Source organism: Xenopus tropicalis, chromosome 10 (assembly GCF_000004195.4).
Source record: "Xenopus tropicalis strain Nigerian chromosome 10, UCB_Xtro_10.0, whole genome shotgun sequence".
NCBI classification, from domain to species: Eukaryota; Metazoa; Chordata; class Amphibia; order Anura; family Pipidae; genus Xenopus; species Xenopus tropicalis.
Window position 1 is genome coordinate 38,882,050 of NC_030686.2, and position 24,271 is coordinate 38,906,320.

The 24,271-nt window shown below is 40.9% G+C and overlaps 1 protein-coding gene across 1 annotated transcript; it reads right to left on the bottom strand.

Annotated features, from left to right (window-relative positions):
* Positions 1–10,042: 10,042 nt before the first annotated feature.
* LOC116407925 (chemokine-like receptor 1) lies at positions 10,043–11,194 on the bottom strand. The gene has a single exon (XM_031894200.1). The coding sequence runs from the start codon at positions 11,192–11,194 to the stop codon at positions 10,043–10,045; it is 1,152 nt and encodes a 383-aa protein (XP_031750060.1).
* Positions 11,195–24,271: the final 13,077 nt, after the last annotated feature.

Consider the following 24,271-nt stretch of genomic DNA (forward strand, 5'->3'; position numbering starts at 1 on the left):
TTTCCTGTAAAAAAAAAATGTATATGTACAAATGTATTACTATGTGCATTTATTGTCTGTTAAATATCGGATGTCAACATTCCTTCTCCCTGGCTATCGTTTGGTTTGGTCAAGCCTTGTAAAAGTAATGCTCTGATAGGCTACCTTACTGTGACCATTTTAATATTCTAGTTGGCTAGCCCTGGGAATATTCTCATCCCTGATGGTTGATCTAGTTCTTTGCTCCTGTAAACATTCAGTGGTTGGTTTGGTTGAGGTTCGCCCTCCTTAGTGTAAGTATACAGATGCAAAAACACTGCTGTATCTGCCATTCAACCGTGTCTTCAATACATAGGACAGCAAATACCTTACATTTTATATTGAGTGACTATCAGGCTGGGCATTCAAAAAGTATATAGGAGAGTAAATAGGCATTTTCCCCAAACATCATCCAAAATGGCTTTTAGAAAGAGTCCCCCCCAAGCCACTCATCTTGACCCAGCCCAGCAACAGTTTGGGAACCAATGATCTAAATGTTCAAGCCCTTCCAATGGCCAAGCTGGTTACATAGAGACTGGGTGATTACAGTAAGTGCCATTGCCTCAGTAAACAATAGGTTTCTCCTATAACCTAGAAGATAAACATATAGGTCCACCCTGACTCACTATAACATGTTCCCTAGGAATGGTTAAGACTATACTCCATTGCTTGCACCCACAGGATTGCTAAATGAAGCCCTATCATCTTCCACTGCATAAAAGTTCAACTATTGCACAATTATCAGAGGAAAGTTGCTTCATGTGAGAACTTTTCTCGTTACCCTAGCTTGGCATTCTAGATGATATCATAACAACCCCATTGTATTAAAGGTCAAAGCAAAACCATGATCTGCATCATCCTTACATCACAGTTTAGATCATATACTGTAACCTAAAAGCAGAATTAAAACAAAGACCCTTATTATTCACTGCTTTGGTCTCAACAACATCTTGAAAAGTATATAAGTAGCCTTCTGGGACTAAAGAAATAATATACACCCCAAACATTACCCTTAAGGTTCCTTCAGCTTCATTTGCCTTATAGGGAGAAGTGAAGGAACATAAAGCATGTGATGTGAATGAGAAAGCAAAATGATAGGTTGTATAGGAAGGGGAAGGGTAGTAATAGCAGTAAGAGGGAGATTACACTCAGTAATGAGACCTCAGCTTGAATGTTGCTTTCAGATTTGGAAGCCATGTCTGCAGAAATGAATAATATACTGTATGGATTAAAGAACCTAAATAATGATGGTTAATCACAAAGCTTTTAGGAAAGGCTTCAAAACATTACCATGACCATCTTAGAAGGCTACATTCCTGGTATTCAACACTATCTAGGGCAGTGATCCCCAACCAGTGGCTCAGGGGCAACATGTTGCTCCCCAACCCCTTGGGTGTTGCTCTCAGTGCCCCCAAACCAGGGAGTTATTTTTGAATTCCTGACTTGGGGGCAAGTTTTGGTTGAATAAAAACAAGATTTCCTACCAAATAAAGCCCCTGTAAGCTGATAGTGTGCATAGAGGCCCCTAATAGCCAATCACATCCCTTATTTGGCTCCTCCATGAACTTTTATGGTGCTTGTGTTGCTCTCCAAGTCTTTTTACATTTGACTGTGGCTCATGAAAAAGAAAAGTTGGGGATCCCTGGTCTAGGGCTATACTCAACACAAGTTGTGCTTACCATTCATTTTGAAACAGACTATTAGACAGGGGTGCAATGAGGTTGTAACCACAAAATTCATGCAGGGAAAGACAAGATTTCGCCCGTTATCAAGGACAAGACATTCTGTGCATTAAGCTGCTAAGAAATGCCCCCCCCCCCTTTTCCTTTTAAACAAATCTGGGATTGTTTGTTTATATATTGTAATATATTCAAGCTGGCCAACTACGTCAGTCATCCCTGGTCTGGCCAGTCCAGTACTCTCCACAGACTCATTCACAACCTGGAGAAATGCAGTCCCAGTCATCTCCCAGAACACATTATCAGTATCCTGTATTGTTCCCATAGAAGTGTGATAAAATCAGTTTGAATACAGTATATTATATTCGAATGATTATATATTCCATATATAATACAGCAAAGCACTATAAAACATTATTATTACAATTATATCCTATATAATGCCCTCCAGAATATATTCCACAATAAACCACCGTCTAAATATTATATAAGGATTTTTTACTGTGAGAGTTGTGGAATTCCCTCCCCGAATCAGTTGTATTGGCTGATACATTAGAATAGGGCTTCAAGAAGGGGCTGGATGGATTCTTAGCAAGTGAGGGAATACAGGGTTATGGGAGATAGCTCTCAGTACAAGTGAGGGAATACAGGGGTATGGGAGATAGCTCTCAGTACAAGTGAGGGAATACAGGGGTATGGGAGATAGCTCTCAGTACAAGTGAGGGAATACAGGGGTAGGGGGGATAGCTCTCAGTACAAGTGAGGGAATACAGGGGTAGGGGGGATAGCTCTCAGTACAAGTGAGGGAATACAGGGGTAGGGGAGATAGCTCTCAGTACAAGTGAGAGAATACAGGGGTAGGGGAGATAGCTCTCAGTACAAGTGAGGGAATACAGGGGTAGGGGAGATAGCTCTCAGTACAAGTGAGGGAATACAGGGGTAGGGGGGATAGCTCTCAGTACAAGTGAGGGAATACAGGGTTATGGGAGATAGCTCTTAGTACAAGTTGATCCAGGGACGGGTCCGATTGCCATCTTGGAGTCAGGAAGGAATTTTTTCCCTCTGCTGCAAATTAAAGAGGCTTCAGATGGGGTTTTGCCTTCCTCTGGATCAACTAGCAGTTATATATGTCACTATGTTGCTAGGTATAATTCCTAAGAACATGTCATTTGCCAGGATAAAGTGCCAATATCTTGTAAAATGCCTAAAATGAGCAAGGTCAGGGCCGCTCCTGCCCGCTGAATTACCTGCACCTATGTGCTATATTATTCACAGGGGCATTACCATGCCTTTTCTCTTATATTAGAAAGCAGCAAGTGATGGGAATAACCAAACCTGCTCTTTCCTGTGATTGCAAGTTATATTTTAGCACTTATGTTCCATTTATACAAATGATATGGCATCAGGCTGTTTTGTTAAACCATCAACGTACCTCATGTCCACAGATACCGGAGCCCACTTCCTTCTCATGTAATTGCTGTATCCTAAAAGCTTTGGTGCCTTGTTATTGAAGTGGAGCTGTCAGCTATTTATCACTGCTGTATTTAGACATTTCTCCCACAAACTACCCCTTTTTTTTTTCTCTTTAAAAATGACAAATAGGAAGGAAAACTGTGTTACTGGATAAAAACAGCACATAGTGGTTCCCCTTGCAAAATGCTCCGGACTGGCAGCCAGAAGCCAGAAGCCAGAATTCCTTTAGTGGGCAGATAAATATATACAGATAGTAAAAATATCAAAGGCACCTGTTGCCAAATGCAAAATGGCAGCTGTTTGGTGCTTGCGTTATTATATGTTGCCATTGAGCAGCTCTAGTTGAGGGGAGAGGGAGTAAGCTTTATCCCCTAAGGTGATTGGGATCTGCTTAAAGTGCAGCCAAAGTGCCTATTTTTAAATTTCTGGCTTGAAGGCAAGTTTAAGAAGCACAGAGACACTGGTTTCTCCAAACAGAGCCTCCTACAGGCCAGCATTCCCCATAGGGCTACCAAATAGCCAATCACAGCCCTTACTTGGCACCCCCAAAGAACTTTTTCATTTATGTGTGGCTCACCAACACTTTTTACATCTAAGTGTGGCTCCCAAGTTCAGTCCTTCCAACTAGCTTGGTCAGTTCCTGTCATTTCAGAAATTCTTTGCTGAGGTTGATGGGTAAGGGAATTCGTAACTTACTGTAGGTTAGTTAGAATACACTGATAGCTGGATTTCTTTTCCCCGAAGTTGCAACTAAAAGCACTTTTATTCAATGTCAAAATGTTTTATGTTACAAATGCATAAATAAACAGCTTTGAAAAAGCACTTTTATTAAAGGTACTTGCGTCCAAATGCACTCTCCACACTTGGCTATAGTTGCGCTCAGCCCTTCCCGCCTTCTGTCCATATTAAGCGCTGCTGCTTTTATTGATGTATGGCACTGTGGGAACGTTGGAGCTACCAGCGACTCCTGACCAGGCAGTAGCTCCAGGGTCCCCCCCCCCCCAGTGCTTTCCATCAATAGACACAGTGCACTTGTCGGAATTGGCGCCCAGCACACTGCAAAAATAACTGATGCAACAGCACAGTACATGCCCAGTTGCATCCAGTCTGCCAAATTGGATAGAGTTGCATGAGACACAACATGCATGAGTCGAATGCAGAGCAATTTTGTCCTGCCTAGTTTTCCTAATTTGGGAAACCAGACAGGAGGTCTTGACCCGGACTGCCCTTCTGAAAACCGTGTTGTCCAGGTCAAAACCGGACAAGTGGCAACCCTACTGCCCCGACTGCACCGCAGACCCCGCAATCCTTACCTCCCTGCTGGCCGGGCCCCCCAGGATTGCGGGGTCTGCTGTATATATAGTTACATCACTGGCCGGATCACTACTGCACTCTCTGCGCTAGAAGAGTTGAATCGCCCTTTAAAAACCAGAAATTTGGCTCTTAAAATAACCAGAGGCGGCTTTTTGCCATCCTGGGTAACTGGACACTCACTGCCGCCTAAGGCAAGATTCTCAGCAGCCCTAGGAGGTGGTGTACATTAGATAACAAGAAGGTTCTGTTGCAAAAAGAAACATACTGGATCTGGTGTTTAGAGTCTAAACAGCCGAAGGGTCTCAATATGAACTGGAGTCTCCGCTGCTTCCGTTAACATTATTTGTTCCTTACAGATATTAAATTGTTGAAAAAAAAGAAATAAAATAAAGGTAATGGGGGAAAAAAGAGAATAATGTAGCTGAAAGGTAAAGTATTCCCAACGAAGGAATGTTTTTATTTGACTTGTGTTAGGTAAAGCTATTTCTTGAAGTGGTTTTTAATTATAGCCCCTTAACTGCACTCTCCTTTGTTGTTTAGGGCGTTTGGTAAGGGATCTTGGGAAATGTAGGCAAGGGCCCTGTTTGAATAGACACAAATACACAATACCAAAGCTTCCCTAGTGATGGGAGAAATTTACTGGTTATAGAACTTCAGAAGTAATATTGTAAAGCTGGTTCATAAAGCATCATGGGATTTGTAGTTCGCACAGATATGGCCTGTGAGCTGGAATGCATTGTGTTAACCAATCTAGCATATTGTCCCTAACCACAACTTCCCTATGTGGATCCTGTCATTTATGTTCTTCTAGGTTCTATTCCGTGTAGAACAGGAGATGTGTCAGGAGAAGAACCACAATGGAGGTCATGTGGTCAGTAGTCTTCTATATAGTCCTGCAACCGGATCTTCTTTATTAGGGGGTGCCATTGACTTGCTTGGGGGGTGCCCAGACTCTGCATGCCTATACTTGGAATCCCTATATCTGCTTGGTACATTCTTGTCTCTCTGGCCAAGCTCCTTGTCTTAAAGGCAAAGTTGTCTCCTTAAAGGGCTACTGTCATCTAAGATAGAAGATGACCTTTCTATAGGAGGCAGTCAGTGATATTGCCTTACATATATTTATATAGTCACTGTATATATAGAGCGCTGCTAGCTGGGAATGCTTGTGACAAATGACAAGAGATAAGAGATCCCAATGAGGGAATGACATATTTACAAATCAAAAAATCAAATTAAATAATAGCTAAATACCTGTCTTACTGGCCAGTTTGAGCTGATACATACTGTTGCACTGGCTTTGCCATTCATTTTTGAGATCTGTAAAGCAATAGTGTCCTCTGGTGGCTAAAGCACAATTTGCAGTTTGCCCCACAAACTTTTCAGCTGACCGTTGTATAGTCCTTTATTATAAGGGATATTGTAATGATATATAATGCCCTTACCCAGTAACCAATATTTATCATGCCTATTACACCGGGGTGAGTTTACTTTTTGGTAGCTTCAACCCAGAGACAATGCTGTAAAAGTGTGGATTTTGCAGTAGCTGAAATAACCGAAGTGGCAGATGGAGGCACCCATCCACGTTGGGTCGGTTTGGGCACGCGAGACTAACGTCACTACTCAGGAAGCATCTAGCAAATAAAATTGCCTATTATTTAAAACAAGAAATAAAAATTCTAATTCTTCACCCCAAAAAGCCATGTATTTTTGTAAAGTACTCATTCCCCCAAATCTAAAATGGGTACCTGTGTTTCTACCCTGTGTTTCCAAAAATCGCTTCAAAGTTTTTTATCTCCCACATATCGTTAGATGACACACCCTAAATATGAATGGCAGGGTTCCACTGAACAGTGCATAGATTTACCTAGGTATTCGGAATTCAGGGACCCCGAGATGAAGGAACCCCAAACGCTCTACCATTTTTGCCATTTCAGCTAAGGCAAAAGCAACACAGTTGCAGCATTGTATGTGGGGTATAAAAAGTAGTAAGTTCGTCCCAAGAAGCCATATATTTTTGGAAAGTACACACACACCCGTATCTGAAATGGGTACTCATGTCTTTCTACTCCCAGGTACCAAGCCACAAAGCTTTACAAAAATCACCTCAAAGCTTCCATTTTGCATCAGCTTATCTCCCACATGTCATAACATATGGGGGTGAAACACCTTAAATATGAATGCTAGGGGTCCACTCAACTGTTTGATGCAGGGTTTAAGTACTTGGCATGAAGGGGCCCCAAGATGAATATATCCCAAACGCTCTATTATTTCTGCCATTACAGCTACTGCAAAACATACCCATTTACAGCATTTTATGTGGTGCGAAGGCCCAGAAAGCCTTATATTTTCGGAATATGGCACCCTGATAAAAGATCATTGGCACTGTACGCAAAGTGATGCCAAAAATCTGCCTAAAACTTGCCCTCATCTTTCCAAAAGGCCACTCCCAAAATCTATTCGAGCCCCGCCTACCCCGCGCAATCCCTGCCCAAATATGACCCGCCACTATGGTTACAGTATTGCATTTATTGTTTTCATTTGAAACCCCCAGCCTACTGCTCTTCCACTTCAGCTTATTCTTCCAATTCTTCTTCTTTTTCTTCTTAGCACCCCCATTTTCTAAACCACACATGTCAAACACAAGGCCTGGGGGCCATATCCGGCCCATCTGGCTGTTTTATGTGGCCCTTGGTGAGTGTGTCTGACTGTCCAGCCTCATCAATTTCCATTTTCCTCACATAATAACGAAGACTTAGTATCTTCCCTGACTTGTAATATATATTTAATATAATATTTATATTTCTTGTACTACAAGTAAACACTGACAAGTTGCCCATGTAGCAGAAGCCTTGGTTGCTGGTTGCAAGTGCCTAGGAGACTACAGATACAGAGGGCAGCATGTGGGTATGAGCCTGGGATCTCACTGAAACATGGCAGGGACTAGTTATGGAATGTATAGTTTATACAGAGCTTCCATGTGTCCTGTATGTATTTCTGTTCTTGTGATATAACCCCCAAGTCTCCTAATTTCATCAACTGCTTAAATCATATAAATCCTAAATTGTCATGAGGGTAGTGGTTATACAAGCATAATAAACCCAGTGTTTCTTCGATGTGGGGGAGAAGCAGGACATACAGCAGCCATAGTGGCCTTCAGGGGGATGCTGGGAGCTATAGAGTAAGCAGGCTGAGACTGACCAATCCGCTTTCAGACCAGCTGTTCACATGACTTCTCAGTAGGAAGCACTAGTGTATAATTGTGGGTGTGTTTTGTTTATGGAGGGTCTGAGTGTTACTATAGGGTTGCTATGAGTTACTTTATCCGACTAAACTCTGGACTTTTTTCCTTACACATGGGGGGGGCATTTAGGAATTATTATGAGTGTGACTTTTATGAAGAGATGTCTGTGTATAGGGCTGTTTGTGGCTGGGGCAAGGGGGTGTCTCTAGGGGCTGAGTCTCACTATATATTGCTTTTTCTAACAGGAAAGTGCAGAACTGATGGTATTGCATCTGGCTTTATATTAGGGCCTTAACTAAAGATCTGAATGAATATCTAACAGAATGTACGGCCCAATCTGCATGTTTACACAGAATGCTCAAACTGAAATCAATGATCATTATTACAGGCCTGGCTGGTAAAGTACTGACCTGGGGGCCAACCTAGTGGGTCACAAAGGTGTGTGAGGCCTCAGTGTAGGTTTTACTCCTATATACTGTAGCAGGTTGGGACTGGGATACAAAATAGACCCTGGCATTCCAAGTACCCAGAGGCCCAAACAGCCCCCCCAGCCCAATAAATAGTGACTATGGCATCTTACAGCAGCCCCTCTGGCATTTGCCTGAACCCACAGATTGCCAGTCTGGGCCTGGGTCATGGCATTCCAAGTACCCAGAGGCCCAAACAGCCCCCCCTGCCCAATAAATAGTGACTGTCTATGGCACCTTACAGCAGCCCCTCTGGCATTTGCCTGAACCCACAGATTGCCAGTCTAGGCCTGGGCCCTGGCATTTCAAGTACACAGAGGCCCAAACAGCCCCCCACCAGCCCAATAAATAGGATTTTTTTTAAAGGAATCCCCTAGCTGAGCCAAGGGGTTGGGGCGATCCCACTCCTACATGAGTGCACTGTAGATAGGAGAGCATTTTATTAAAATATATTGAACAATGAAAACAGACATCCCTTTATTACTCCCCATTTAAGAGCCACAGACATTTAACACCTGTTATTTTTTCAATACTTCATACTGCAAACCTTAAAGAATAAACAAATAATGTTACTCTTTAAATCTCATTTTAAAAAAAGTGTATTTTTTTTCCAAAAGGAAATTATAATGGCATAAACCCAGCTAAATGTGTGGAACATTCCTAGAGATGTGGTAATGGCAGATTCTGTTAATGCCTATAAGAGGGGCCTAGATGAGTTCTTGAACAATCAGAATATCCAAGGCTATTGTGATACTAATATCTACAGTTAGTATTAGTAGTTGTATATATAGTTTATGTATGTGAGTGTATAGATTGGTAGGTGTGGGTTAGGTGTGCTGGGTTTACTTGGATGGGTTGAACTTGATGGACACTGGTCTTTTTTCAACCCTATGTAACTATCACTATGCCTGATGCAATATAATTACAAATACCAATACGTGGAACTTTTCAAAAAGAAGAATCCTTTATTGGGACAGTATAGAACAATAGTCTGGAAATCTTCCAAATGATATAACATTTAATGAGTGACTATCTCATTTTTTATTATTAATATAGAATAGATAATATAGGTTAAAATAGATATAGAACTATATTGTGGTTAAATAAATCCTATTTGCCAATCTTGCACTGATAATGTGAAGGAATCACAAAGCAAATAAGGCATATTTAATCAATATATACCAACAGACCATCAACCACTGGGAAATGAAGCCAATAGCCAGGCAACTTCATCTATGCAAGTACAGTATAGAGGGCCCTGCATTGGAGGAGCCTTTATTGATGATTATATTAAATGGCCACAGATTTTCTGGTGCATTGTGCTTACTACAGAGAAAAAAAGTATTATTTATTACTATTATTATTATTATAATTATTATTAAGTAGTATCTCCATCTATCGGACAGAGATGGAGCTCTGTAACATTCAGTGGTAATGAGCGACAGGTGGAGAGGGACATTTTGTGTCCCACTTGTTCTCCACAAGATGTCAGTGATGGACAGAAAACCCTGGTTGCTATAGGCCTTTGAGTTGTGCATTGAAAATAAAATTTTGTTTATCCATGTATAGTTTTAAGGGAGAAGCTGTACATCTTCCAGTTTCGGAACTGTTGCACATAATTAGGTAGGACCTAAATCTTCTTATCTGAGTTATGAACAAGTATATTATGAAGGCAACAACATGTCAGCACTCTCTGCTTTAAGAAACATTTGAAATGTTTTTTTCAAAAAGGGTTAAACTGATATACTGTATTCTTCCAGCATTGGTAGAGCTAAATCATCTTTATGAAAATATAGGAGCATTTGTATCCCTTTTATTTATTGGCTCCGTGTCGGTTCAGAATGAGAACTCTACTTAAAGTCCTCTCTTGTCTTCTTTCTCTTGGAACACATGAGCAGGTTTCGTACTTTTTGGCCAACCAACGCATAGATTAGAGGGTTGAGGCAGCTGCTGATGTCAGATATCATTCCCAGCAGAGGTAAATACACGTGTATTTTAGTAAACAGGGAGAAGTCCATGGTAAAAACAGCGATGATAGCCAAATTCAACCCTATGGCACATGGAATCCAGGTTAGGAAATAAACCAGGACAACTGTGATTACAATTTTGTACAGTCGCGGAGGCTTCAGTGTTTGGGATTTGCTAACCTTTATGGCAATAGTGACATTGGAAAACACAATAATACACAGAGGAATAATGCAGCCAAACAAGAGCATTGGAATCATAACAGTTTTTGCTACAAAGATCATGTGACTCCACATTGCAATCATTTCTGCATCAAGGCAGCAGTCACTGTATTTACATTGCTCACGGATATGTGGGAACCCCCCATTTTCATTGCTGGGGATAAAAATTACTGTTGTGTTCTCTTCGTAGGCTCCATAATCTTCCTCTTCACTGATATTTATTTGGCTGCTTCTGAAGCCAAACCAATCGCAAACTCTCTTCCCATCATCATCGGTAGAAATAGAGCTAAAAAATATTACGGGAAAGCTAAAGATCACTGTTACTGACCAAATGATTGAGCAGATCCAGAAGCAAATGCGTCGCGAGAAGAACCTCAGGTGCCATATTGGTTTAGCCACAGACAGGACCCGCTCAATGTTGAGGGCGGTAATGATGAAAACGCTAGCGTAGTTGTTGCACGTGGCCAAAAAATTATGCGTTTTACAAAGAGCCAACCCAAAGATCCAGTTCCCTGTAAATTCAGCAGCGATTGTAAGGGGCATGCACAGGAGATATATGAGATCAGCTACGGCCAAGTTCAGAAACCAGATTTTGCACTTATGGCTCTTCATGACAAACCCAGTAACATAGATAACCAGAGCATTTCCAATCAAACCTATTGCACAGATAAGAATGTACCCCACAAACACTACATGGTGGGTGAGTGGCGGTGGTGGCTGAAAGATGCTTTCTATGTCTTGGACACCACCCTGTTGGCTATGAATTAGGTCCCAGAAGAAGTAACAGAGATTTTCAGAGAACAGTCGTTCGTCCATTGGTAGAGCCTGAAAATAAAAGTTTAATGGATCAGTAAGACTTGTGTCATAGCTTATCCAATTTCTTATCCAATTTCTTGCATTAACCCTCTTATTAAAGGGGTTAATGCAATAAATTGGATAAGTTATGTCTCAGTGATCACTGACATTGTCCACAATATAAATATTATATTTATATAATTTCCTATTGCCAGTAATTTTGCAATTGGTCTTCATTATTTGGTATTGTTTTTTAATAATCCTTTTAATAATCTTATACATATTTCCAGCTTTCAAATGGGGGTCAATTTTGCCCCCCCCCCCTTTAAGTAAGTCTCTTAGTTAAACAACTGCCTGGCTGCTAAGGTAAACAAGACCCTAGCAACCAGATAGCTGCTGAAATTACGAACTGAAGCGATGCTGAGCAAAAAGCTAAATATTGGAAAAACTATAAAAAATAAAAACCAATTGCAAATTGTCTCAGAATATCAATGTCTACATCACAATATGGTATTAATGGTATTAAATCCCTGGCTTGCAAGAAGAAGCATTCCTATAAACTCAGATGATAAACCAAAGCTTTTTTTCAGCAACTGTTATTGGTAGTAAACTAGTGAATGTCATTTTAGATATTATTTCAATACACCAGGGCTGTTTGTGGTAACTGTGGGTTTAGGGCAACTACTCACAGGGTACTTTGTACCATAGTCTGTAATACAAACTGCCACAGGTGTGTCATTCACATTGTATATTTGTACAAACTGCCTGCTGAGGGGCATAATACTGCTGAGGGCCATAAGTGAATTATCCATGGTGATTGCTTGCTATGGCGAGGTATTTTGTTGTCCGTATGAAGTGCGATTACTGTGCGGGAACAACACGCTTTGTGAGCTACTGCCCTTATGTTTATTCACTCTTTCTAAAAGGAGAGTGATAAGTTGGACCCTGTGTGGAACTGTCAGCTTTTAGCAAGGACAGATACCCCCATATGTAAGAAAAGGCACTAAGTTTGCCCAGAAGCAGTGACGCATAGCAATCAATAAGATGTTTGTTGACCACTCAGTGCTACCTGCTGATTGGTTGCTATGGGTTACTGCTCCTGGTGCCTTTTATTACATAACCCCCATGTCTGGTTGAGAGTCCCCCATTGCATTTTGCCAATAAAACCACATGGCACAGATCAAGTCTTAAGTCTGGGAATGTTGTATCTATGGTGCTGGCCAATAGACTGACGCCATTCATTCTTTCTACAGCAAAGTAAAAGCACAGTCATTTTCTAACCTAATGGAAATTACAAAAAAACAATACCATTGGGAACAGCCATGTAAATTTAACATTCAAATTGTATATTTGGAAATGCCGTATCCCTGATTTCCCTGAGGTTAACAGTGCACAGTGTCCTCACTGTACTATTCTGATTATATGTGGAAATATTTGTAACATTCATAATATCTTCAGATTTTGATATAATATCATGTGGTAGTGTGTAATCTATTATCTCAAGCATTGGCTCTGGCATTGGATTTGAAGTACAGAGTATTGCCTTTGTTATAAGATCTTCTAGATTAAGATTGTCTTTACTGCCATTTACAACTCCTTTGATATTACTTTATTTATAGCTTCTGGGCCAGAACCCTCGCTGTCTCTATACAATCCTGTTATGCCGTACTCCAGGCTGTCATTCGCTTCTCTCATCGCTTAACAGTAACATGGGAAGACTGAGCAGAGCTGTGACTATCCAAATAGCCGCACAGGTCCAGCAGCAAATCCTCACAGAGAAAAACTTATGGTGCCATATTGGTGCGGCCACTGATAAGACGCGGTCAATAGACAGAGCCGTGATGATGAAAACACTTGCGTACATATTACAAGTGGAAACATCATTCGAGATTTTACATAAATATGATCCGAATTGCCAGTACATAATGAGCATAAAGCTCGAGAAGGAGTTGTGCTCTCCCCTGTCTTTATCTCTTCTGATTTCCCAATTATTCCCAATTCCACCTATCCTCTGTATTTTTTTTATTTCTCTCTGCTCTTTCTATAGCAACAATATAGTCTCCCCCCCCCCCCCCCCCCCCCCCCCATTGACTTCAGTATTTATCACCTAGTAATAACCTTTTTATGGAATAGCACTTCTTTGGGTTTAACATGCACACAGCAAGGCTCACCTTCCCCAAAAAACAAAAATCATCCTTTGATGTTTGTGTATTACTGGTACAGTGACTCCCAGCAGTGACACAGTGACTCCCAACCCGCTGGCTGGGCTGCACATCCTACAGGGGTACCGGTGCCCAATGGCTGCAAATGAGAGCAGTGCAGCCAAACATGAAATCAATTAGCTGAGCCTGATGAGAGATGGGGCATCTGCTGTGGAACGTGGTGCCTGTCTCCTAGATTTTCATAGCTACCAATGCCCCTAATTAATTCTTATTTCCCTGAGATAAATATGAGAGACCTGTTTATATATACTTATTATACAAATAAATTTTTCCTTTAGTCACTATCTATCCATCTAGTATCACAAACACAGAGGTAACATGAAATGGTATGAAAATTCATACTGTGTTCTGACTACACTAATTTAGATTTTCTTGACCAATTTTGGCAGTACTCACAGACTGTATAGGAACCTCCATATAAGATCTTGTTGCTTGTTGAATAAGATGCTCTTACCTGGGAGGGAGGTTATAGTCGATTCCGATGTTTCTCTGTCCCACAGCCAGATGACATTGCGCATATTATTTTCCAGTATGTGCTTTTATATCTAATGACCTCCCCATCTATCAGCTTTGCTATTGCTTCTAACGGCTAATTATTCCACTAAGATTCTAACACAGCCCATTACTAATGAAGTAAATAATCAGTGCTACTTAGCTCAATATTTTATTCATGAATATAAGGGGTAAAGTAACCAACAATTAAACAAGGAATTACAATACAGGCTGCTAAAAAGGCTGTATCCCTGGTATTAACAGTACAGTCATCAAGCTTTATATATGGTATTGTTGGTGCAGTAATATATCTCTCCCACTGTCACGCTCATTATTGGCACTGTTCTCTCTCCCACTGGCATTGGTGCCACTAGACGGGCTTGAATTAGGTTTGCAGTTTTCAATTTAACATTGGTGGGTTTTGTGTTACTCCTATACTGTATAGGTTATTGTTTGACCGCTATCATTTATATTGGTTGATTGCATCTCTGTTGTTAAGTTACCATTCACATCTCTCTGACCATTCTGCATTGCGTTGTCTCACTGTACGGAATTATATCACTGAGCAATAACATGGGAAGACTGACCAGCACCCAAAAAAACTGCACATGTACAGGAACATGTTACACGTGGCAATGTAATTAGAGAGTTTACAGAAATATGATCCAAATGGCCAATTGCCTGTATGTACATCAACAGCAAAAAATGGAAGGAGGAGGGCAAATGTGAAATCAGCCAAGTTCAGGAACCAGACTTTACTTTTATGTTTCTTCATGATGAACCCAGTGACAGCGATGACAATGGCATTGCCAAATATCCCTAGGGCACAGGTGAGCACAGTCATCACTAAAGTTGTATAGCGGGCTGCTTCAGTGAATCCAAGCGAATAAGGGCTGGAGTCACAAAGTTCTATCACCTCCTCCATCCCCTACATCTGAATGATTAGAAATTGGCTATGGTTATTACTGAGAAAATACAGGTATTAGTGCTAAGAGTTCTATGCACCTTTTTGGTCAAGGGTAAGGGGTAGCATCTGTGATTTGTTTTTAGGCTCTACCACTATACCATGGGTGCCCATACAGAGTGTGTAAGGAGGTGATATTAATTTTATTTTGAAATGCAAATAGGCTGTATTTAGTTTGTCTAGCAGGTGGCACCAACTCTTATGGTTGGCCTGTAGGGGGATTTCCTTTCAGGAGCCTATGTAAGGGTGCAAGAGCTAGGCACTTAACCTAAGAACATATAACAGGCAGGACTGAAGACTGTAAGGGCCAGACAAGATGGGAGACTGTATCCTGGGCTAGGAAGTGAGTTAGTAGGTTGGTATCGCTCTAGGAGTGAGAGATAGCCGGGTCAGTCAGCAAGGATAGAGTTGTACCGAAGAGGAGTGAGTACTTTGGGGTAGAGCCCCGGGTGTTAGTGTGCCAGTTAGGGCAAGGGAGCGTTCAGGATTATGGTTAGAGGGAACCTCCAGGATCTGAAATAAGATGGCTCGGAAGAAGCCTGAGCACTGTATGCCAGACACCGCAGAAAATTAGGAAGGTTTTATTGACAGAGGAGTCCCCCTCAGTGGTTAATGGCAGTGCATTTCCACATGACAGGAGCTCTGGAGTCTTCATAAGAAGAACACTCTATCATAAGAATTATCTATCCTGATTCCCTATTCACTTGGATCCCTACACTACAGGCAATGTGGCCTGGGAGAGATACCTCCAAAACTGCCAGTCCTATGTAGGAGCTCAGAACTGCTCTTTCTAGCTCAACCCTAACTGCCTTACACTCCTAGAGTATACTATAAAGGGAGCTACACCTGCCACTATCTAATGCCTCATTCATGGGGCCCTGTTCCCTGACTTCAATGGACCTGGGCCCATGCCCTGGGCTCTCAGCAACACCCACCGTGTTCCTCAGGTGGAAGCAAACCAGAAGGTGCCACTCCTCTCCCAACACTATACCAAAGTCAGGCAGGATGTGGTCACCATCCCTTCTAACCAATAGCACACATATGTTAAAGAACTCACTTAGATACATTCCCTTCTGCCCAGCAACTAAGGGAACTGAACCTGTAGGGATTTAAAGCCATAGGGGCCATTTAACCCTATGGGTCCCATAGGGACAGGGTTCAGCCCACAAGCAGGTGATATCAAATGGGAGTGTGGGATATAAAGAAGTCTTCTATCGGCTTGTTGACTTTATGAACATGGACAATAAGGCAGCAATGCTACTTACCGATGGATAAATCCAAGGGAATGGAGAAACCACAGTCCGCATATAATTTCAGCAGCTAGGAACCTAATGAATAAGAAACATTGTCAGAATGAAAATCTACATTCCTCTAAAGCATAGCAATTAATATTTAAATATCACTGACAGACCCCTCCCCTCTCAGTTCCCATCATCCTCATTAAGAGTAAAGAGTTGGTATGAGCAAGGCAACAGCTGGTCCTTGCTATTACTAATGGTTATATTATAACTTCTGGGTATTTCTGCTTCCTAACGCCCAGGGCTTACCGTGTGGTGTTGATATCTAGCTGTCTTCTCTGTCTTAAAAAGTCTTCTAAGTTACCTCCATCTAAATACTCCATCAGAAATATGACATATTCCTGTTAGAGAAAGCAGAGCCCACAGGGCAGAGGTTACAGAAGAGATATTATAGCATATATTGCTGGGCTTAAGCTTTATTAAGACAACAATGTTACTTTGCAATAATGTTTCTAATGAGACCCCCTCCTGTTCAATCTAAATGTAAGGGTCATTTTAATAAAAATTCCCCCTACCTCATCCTCAAGGCGGCATAGGCTCGCGTAAGGAATTCACAGTTCCACGCGGCTTGTAGAAGGCTCTTCTCACTCGTCAAGAAGCTCTCATGATAGTTTTGATCATTCTTGTTTATTATCTTAAGTCTTGGGCCAGGAAAACCTAAAGAAGGAATAAGGAGAGATAAAGATACAGGCCGGGTCACATGAAGGAAGAAATGACTGCAAATATAAGGAATAGATAATATTGGATGGATGGTGAAATCCAAAAAAGAGGTTTTGGATAGGAGATACTCTTCCTTTTGAATTACAGAACCATAGAAATATGGAATGGAAGTGCATGGGTGCCAGTAATAGAACTTTCTCTCAATTATAGATCAGTTCCACTAATGGTCCAAGTTATGTGATAGGTTAGGTTAAAGAAGTCCAGTGTCCAGCCCAATGATTGGTGTCACATTACCTTCATTTTTAAATGTAAAAAAATTGTAAAGTCAACATGTATCTTGGAAGCACATAACATACCAATCCGTAGCCTCCGGCCCCAATGACTCTGTGGTAGATAAACCTCTTGAGAAGCGCTGATGTTTCAAGATGACAATATGTCCACCTATGGGATTAACAAAAGCAACACTTGTTCCAGGTTCACTTTCTCATCTTGGCTCGTGCTTTTGAATCTTTTGACTGTTTCTTGAGGTTCCTCCTCCTCTGATCTTTCATGCTTTATTCCTTTTGCTTTCTGCCACCATCTTGCAGCATGCTGCCTTGCCTGGGCAATACAATCTGAGGCAGGGCCGGAACTAAGGGTAGGCAGAAGAGGCAGCTGCCTAGGGCGCAACGATTGGGGGGCCTACCCCTAGTACAGTTTGCGTCGCACCGCTTCATATCGCGCAGTGCCCCGCGCTCGAACTGCGCATGTGCGTTGGGGTGCGATGTAGCGGTGCAGGGGCGAGGTAGCCGACCGGGTCGCCTAGGGCGCCCGGTCGCCTCGGCCCGCCCCTGATCTGAGGCTTTATCTTGTAGCCACAGCACTGCAGAAGTTAAACATATTCTTGGAAAGCGTGGTCGGCATAGAGCTCTAGCTCGGGCTATTCTCCTCTGCTTTTCTCTTTCTGCTAACGACCATTTTTTCTTTCCTTTCTTCTTTAACCTTTCCACTAGAATCTCCACGTATATGGTCAGACTCTGACCAGTAGAAGGGGTAAAAGCTGCCATGAACCTATGGCATATAAAAGCACAAGACTGCAGGAATTATTTATATCAAAAACTCTAAGGTGACTAATAAAGGTTCTGCTGCTACATTAATCCATATAATTCGAATAATAGCAAATATACTATTTTATACAGGGATAGTTTACATTTTTATTACTCCCCATTTAAGAGCCACAGACATTAAACACCTGTTATTTTTTCAATACTTCATACTGCAAACCTTAAAGAAAAGACAAATAATGTTCCTCTTTAAATCTCAGTTAAAAGAAAGTTCTTTATTTTTTTTTTTTCCAAAAGTGAAAGGTTGGAGCTCATGAGTACAGGGATATGTGTTCAGAGAGATAAACAAGAACCAATGACAGAATAGTGTTTAATCAATCAACCCCATATGGGCCCAGCGTGACCCAGTGGACCTTAATATTTAATTCTGCAGTCACATTTATATTAGTGCTAATTTCATAAGGAGTCATTTAACTTGTTCCCATGTTCCCCCTGTCCCTGTATTATATGAATCCATCTAGTGCTATAAATCCCTATTTCCATAGTGGAAATGGGAGCAGAGCTGACTCTTACATTTGGTACAGACAAAGACTACATACAAGAATAAACCAGGAGAACATGTTACTCTATCTCATTAGGTTCTGCTCAAGAACCAATTGTTCTAATTAGAAAAGACTGTACCTGTGCTGACTGTGACGTGCCAGATAATGTCACCGTCAACAGGGCCAGATTTCTGATTGGGGCACCCCGAGGCCACCCCCTATGGACGCCCACCCACCTCGACCGCACATGCCCCCCTCCCCCATATGCACCACTTGACTCATACAGTGGGGAGAGGATGCTCTAAATTCCTCTCCCCATTGCCAACTCACTAGTTGGGATCCCTACTGGAAGCAGCCACTGGGTCTTCCCTTTTGTCCCACCCTGAGGCAAATGGAGATGAACAACAACAGATAAACTCACAAGTGTATTAAGGTTGTTTTTATTGTATTGGTCACAATGGCAGCTAAGCTGGTCAGTATTAAGTATATAGCAAGTAATGGAAAATTGATTCCCAGCAGCATGTCTACACTGGGATTCAAAATAGGCCCTGACATTCCAAGTACACAGAGGCCCAAACAACCAGGTTTCACAGCAAAAGCCAACAGTCTCCAATGGGAGCAAAAACACAAAAAAGGTGCAGTATGGGGAAAAAGACGCATCAAAAAAAAATTCCCCTTTGACTTCAATGTGTCTTCAATTTTTCCATTTCGCATATTACGAATCACAACTAATCTACAGTTTCAGTGTATCTGTACAAAACAGAATAAGGGCTCATTTACAGTGCCCCAAACAGTTTGCTGAGTGCATAAAAAGGCCACAATCTGATATGAAATCTGTTCCTGTTTGGTCTCACTTTCTTTTCTCTCTAATTAGCCCCATCCTCAGTAATTTGCCAAACTCCTATACATATGTACATATATATTAATCAATACAGCCCTGTACGTTCCATTAACTAAACCAATGATGCCCCCCAGCATCTAGCCCTTTGCCCAGTCCGTTCTTTATTTGCAAACATGGCAGACTGACTGGAAAGGATAGAGAAGGGGGTAAATAAAAATGAAAGGAATTTGTTGTACTAAATATATTTCTGTGTGTCAGTCAGTCAAGGAGCAGTTTTTCAATACCTTGCATGAACAACACACAGGAACCAGTGGGGAGAGTCACAAATAACAGCAATGGGTTGGCTGAACAGAGGGACTTGGCAAAGGCAGCCCTTAAATCCATTCAGAATTCACAATATTTATTTTTCATTAGATAAACACAAAAGGAAAATCGAGAATGAAGGTGTAGTGTCAATGATCATTACACTTAATAACACTCTGTATAATACTGTACAGTCCTAAACCAAAGCATGAGTAGGCCGGGGGGGGGGGGCAGCTCTTTTCATAGGCGGGGTCTCTTGTAGGCACTTAGATCCTAGGCACCAGACCTAACTGCGCCCCCCAATCTGCAGAAGTGAAGTCCTGCGCATACATGTGGATGACATCACTTCCAGTGTGCATGATGTCACTTCCACCAAAAATTGACTGCTGACCCCCCAACTCCACCACCAGATTTACACAGCTGGTGTCTGGCAGTGGCTGGGGAAATGTTTTAATTATAAAACCTAGTGATTATATAGGCACCCAATTATCACCCCACTGAGGCTGCCTCAGTGTTTATCAGTGTATTATCATTGTTTGCCTTGTCTATGAGCCAAGTAGGAAAGGTAGATCAGTTTCCTTATAAAGGCCTGAAGGGGAGTATCATTTGTCCTTAGTCTTAAAAACTGACTAAAGGGAATATTTGTCAGCCATTTTGGGTGATGATTGCTGGATCTATATAAATAGCTGTTTGCTGAGACCCCCTTAGAATGTGTATGACTGATTGCCAAGCCATTCTCTCCCCTTAGCAATAGATCCAGGAATATTATCTGAGCTGGATCTATAGTAGAGGTAAATGAGACCCCAATATCGTTCATATTAAAAGTCAGCACTAAAAGCTTTAAGGGTTTCTCCAGGGCCAAATGACTAGAATATCATCAATGAAATCATGAAAATGTTTATATAGAACCTGCCCGCCCCCACCGGCCTGAGCCCCAATCCCAGACATATATAGCTTTTAATATGTTATAGAATTTACTATTCTAAGCAACTTTTCAATTGGTCTTCATTGTTTATTTCTTATAGTTATCTATTTGCCTTTTTCTCTAATTCATTGCAGCTTTCATATGGGGGTCACTGACCCCGGGAGCCAAAAAATTATTGTTCGGTGAGGCTGCAGTTTTATTGTTATTGTTACTTTTTCTTTCTTGTATTTCTATTCAGGCCCTCTCCTATTCATTTACCATCCTCTCATTCCAACTGCTCCCTGGTTGCTAAGGTAATTTGGACCCTAGCAACCAGATAGCTGCTGAATCTCCAAACTGCAGAGCTGTTATTCCTGTAGTCCTAGACCCTGTGAAAGAAATGAAATTGAGAGACCAAGTCAAGAATAAAAATGTTGTTTTCTGGCCCAAATAGATTACAGTTTGATATGAATCTAGCTTTTGTTTAACAACGGACGACTCAAGTAAGATTAGATCAGGTTTTCTTCCATTTTATTCACATATACAACAAGATAGAAGTGTATTAAAAGAAAACATGGTTCCTTTGGGTTTGGGTCTATTTAAGGAGACTCATTTATTTTTGCAAATGAAAAGCATCTCCCCCTGATCTGTTTGGGCTGTGAATATAGAGGGGTAACTGTATGTTTTCCAAGGTGCCAGGGCTAAAAAACTGAAGGCAACTAAACAATAAACCCATGGACATCTCTGATACAGTTTTGCATTTCCCCTACCAGACCTGATGCTCCTATACTTTTGCTCACCCTAATGGCTCCTCTCTATCATCTGTCCTAGTTCTCTGCTTGAGATGTTCTTGATGATCTACTGATTCTCCTGTTTCTGGACACTGTGCCCCTGATACCCTCAAGATGACTTTTGAGCTTTTTACGTATGGTATGGTCTTTGCACCTTTTGTATTATATGTGTATGAGATTATCATCAGAACTCACATAGTGGCATTTTGGTGTGTAATTTCCTAAATATGCCTTGGAACCCTCCTTTATCCTGTATGGCATCATCCACAGATTCTTCACAAAGTATCAGAATAATACCAAATTAAACCATTTACTGCATACCTGTAATATCTACAAATGGAGCATGAGTAAATGCCAACCAATATGGCACCCCAACTCCATTCACATTATCTGTAACTACAAACAAACAGGGGAAGACGAGTTTGTGCACAGAATGTTATTCTACCCAACATGGCGCAACATTAGGAGCAGATGGAAGAGTATGTGAGTATCTTACTGCATGATGTTTAACTAAATGTAACATGATTAATCAGCCACCACAGCAATAGCAATGGGACATCTATACACAAAAACATATACATATATCTCTCACTTCAAGGATTATGCGCACTCCAATCTCGATCATTTAACTTTATTATAGACAATTACATGATAATTCCATCAACGTTTCGGTCCTGGTCTAGGACCTTGTTCACGATGTTATTTGGTTCTTATTCTTTGACCTTAAAAGGGATGGAGTTGGTTTTGGCACTGTTGCTTATAATTAGGTAGGACCTAAATCTTCTGATCTATGAAGAAGTATATTATGAAGGCAACAACATGTCAGGGGGCACTCTCTGCTTTAAGAAACATTGCAAATGTTTTTTTGAAAACTTCTTATATACTGTATTCTTCCAGCATTGGTAGAGTTAAATCATCTTTATGAAAATATAGGAGGGTCCATGGTGAAAACAGCGATGATAGCCAAATTCATCCCTATGACATTTGGGATCCAGGTTAGGAAATAAACCAGGACAACTGTGATTACAATTTTGTACAGTTTTTAATAGTCTTATACATATTTCCAGCTTTCAAATGGGGGGCTATTCCCCCCCCCCCGGTAAGTAATCCAGTCTCTTAGTTAAACCACTGCCTGGTTGCTAAGGTAAACAAGACCCTAGCAATCAGATATCTGCTGTAATTACAAACCGAAGAGATGCGGAACAAAAAGCTAAATATTGGAAAAAAAAAATAAAAACGAATTGCACATTGTCTCAGAATATCAATGTCTACATCACAATATGGTATTAATGGTATTAAATCCCTGGCTTGCAAGAAGAGGCATTCCTATAAACTCAGATGATAAACTGTCATTGGTAGTAAACTATTGTCATAGTCTGTAATACAAACTACCAAAGGTGTGTCATTCACATTGTATATTTGTACAAACTGCCTGCTGAGGGCCATAAATGAATTATCCATGGTGATTGCTTGCTATGGCGAAGTACTTTCGAGTGTTTGTCGTCCATAGGAACAACACGCCTAGAGACCTACTGCCCTTATTCACTATTTCTAAGATGAGAGTGATAAGTAGGACCCTGTGTGGAACTGTCAGCTTTTAGCAAGCACAGATACTCCCATATTTAATAAAAGGCACTAAGTTTGCCCAGGAGCAGCAACCAATAAGAGGTTTGTTGACCACTAAGTGCTACCTGCTGATTGGTTGCTATGGGTTACTGCTCCTGGTGCTTTTTATTACATAACCCCCATGTCTAGTTGAGAGGACAGCAGGACAACAGTTAGAAAAATGAAATATTGCCTTATATTAATCCTCTGAGTCCCCCACTGCATTTTGCCAATAAAACCACATGGCACAGATCAAGTCTTAAGTCTGGGAATGTTGTATCTATGGTACTGGCCAATAGACTGATGCCGTTCATTCTTTCTACAGCAAAGTAAAAGTACAGTCATTTTCTAACCTAATGGAAAAGACAAAAAGACAACACCATTGTAAACAGCCATGTAAATTTAACATTCAAATTGTATATTTATATTTTATGAGATTTCATCAAATTAATGTTCTTTATTGCACTCAGAATGCCATGTATTGTCTTTGTACTCCAGCGTGCCAGTTTAGTTAACCCCTGCCTCTCTCAAATGCTACTAACAGACCCATAGTTTTATTGTAAATTCATTAAATAGAAACATCATATTTTCTTCAAATGCTTTTATTAATGAACATATCTTATAAAGCAACCAAGGGAAGGGAAATGGGTTTTCTAATACAAATAGAATCAGTTATGGGACCTGTTAAGCAGAATGCTCAGGACCTTTTGGTTTTCTAAATAGGGGGTCTTTCCGTAATTTAGAGCACCATACCTTTAGTCTACTAAAAATAATTTAAACATTAAACTGTAGTTCAAGCACAAGGTACTGTTTTATTATTACAGAGAAAAGGGATAATGGGTTTCCGCTATCTAGAAATTCATTATCCAGAAAGCTCTGAATTCTCTCTTTAATATAAAACAGTACCTGTACTTGATCCCAACTAAGATATAATTACCCCTTATTGGGGGCAGAACAGTCCTATTGGGTTTATTTAATGGTTAAATGATTCCCTTTTCTCTGTAATAATAAAACAGTACCTGTACTTGATCCCAACTAAGATATAATTACCCCTTATTGGGGGCAGAACAGCCCTATTGGGTTTATTTAATGGTTAAATGATTCCCTTTTCTCTGTAATAATAAAACAGTACCTGTACTTGATCCCAACTAAGATATAATTACCCCTTATTGGGGGCAGAACAGCCCTATTGGGTTTATTTAATGGTTAAATGATTCCCTTTTCTCTGTAATAATAAAACAGTACCTGTACTTGATCCCAACTAAGATATAATTACCCCTTATTGGAGGCAAAACAATCCTATTGGTTTTATTCAATATTTAAATGATTTTTTGGAAGACTTAAGTTATGGAGATCCAAATTACAGAAAGACCCCTTATCCAGAAAACCCCAGGTCCCGAGTATTCTGGATAACAGGTCCTATACCTGTACAA

Coding starts and splice junctions, on each gene's coding strand:
- LOC116407925 (XM_031894200.1), bottom strand. CDS start 11,194: ATGGACGAACGACTGTTCTCTGAAAATCTCTGTTACTTCTTCTGGGAC.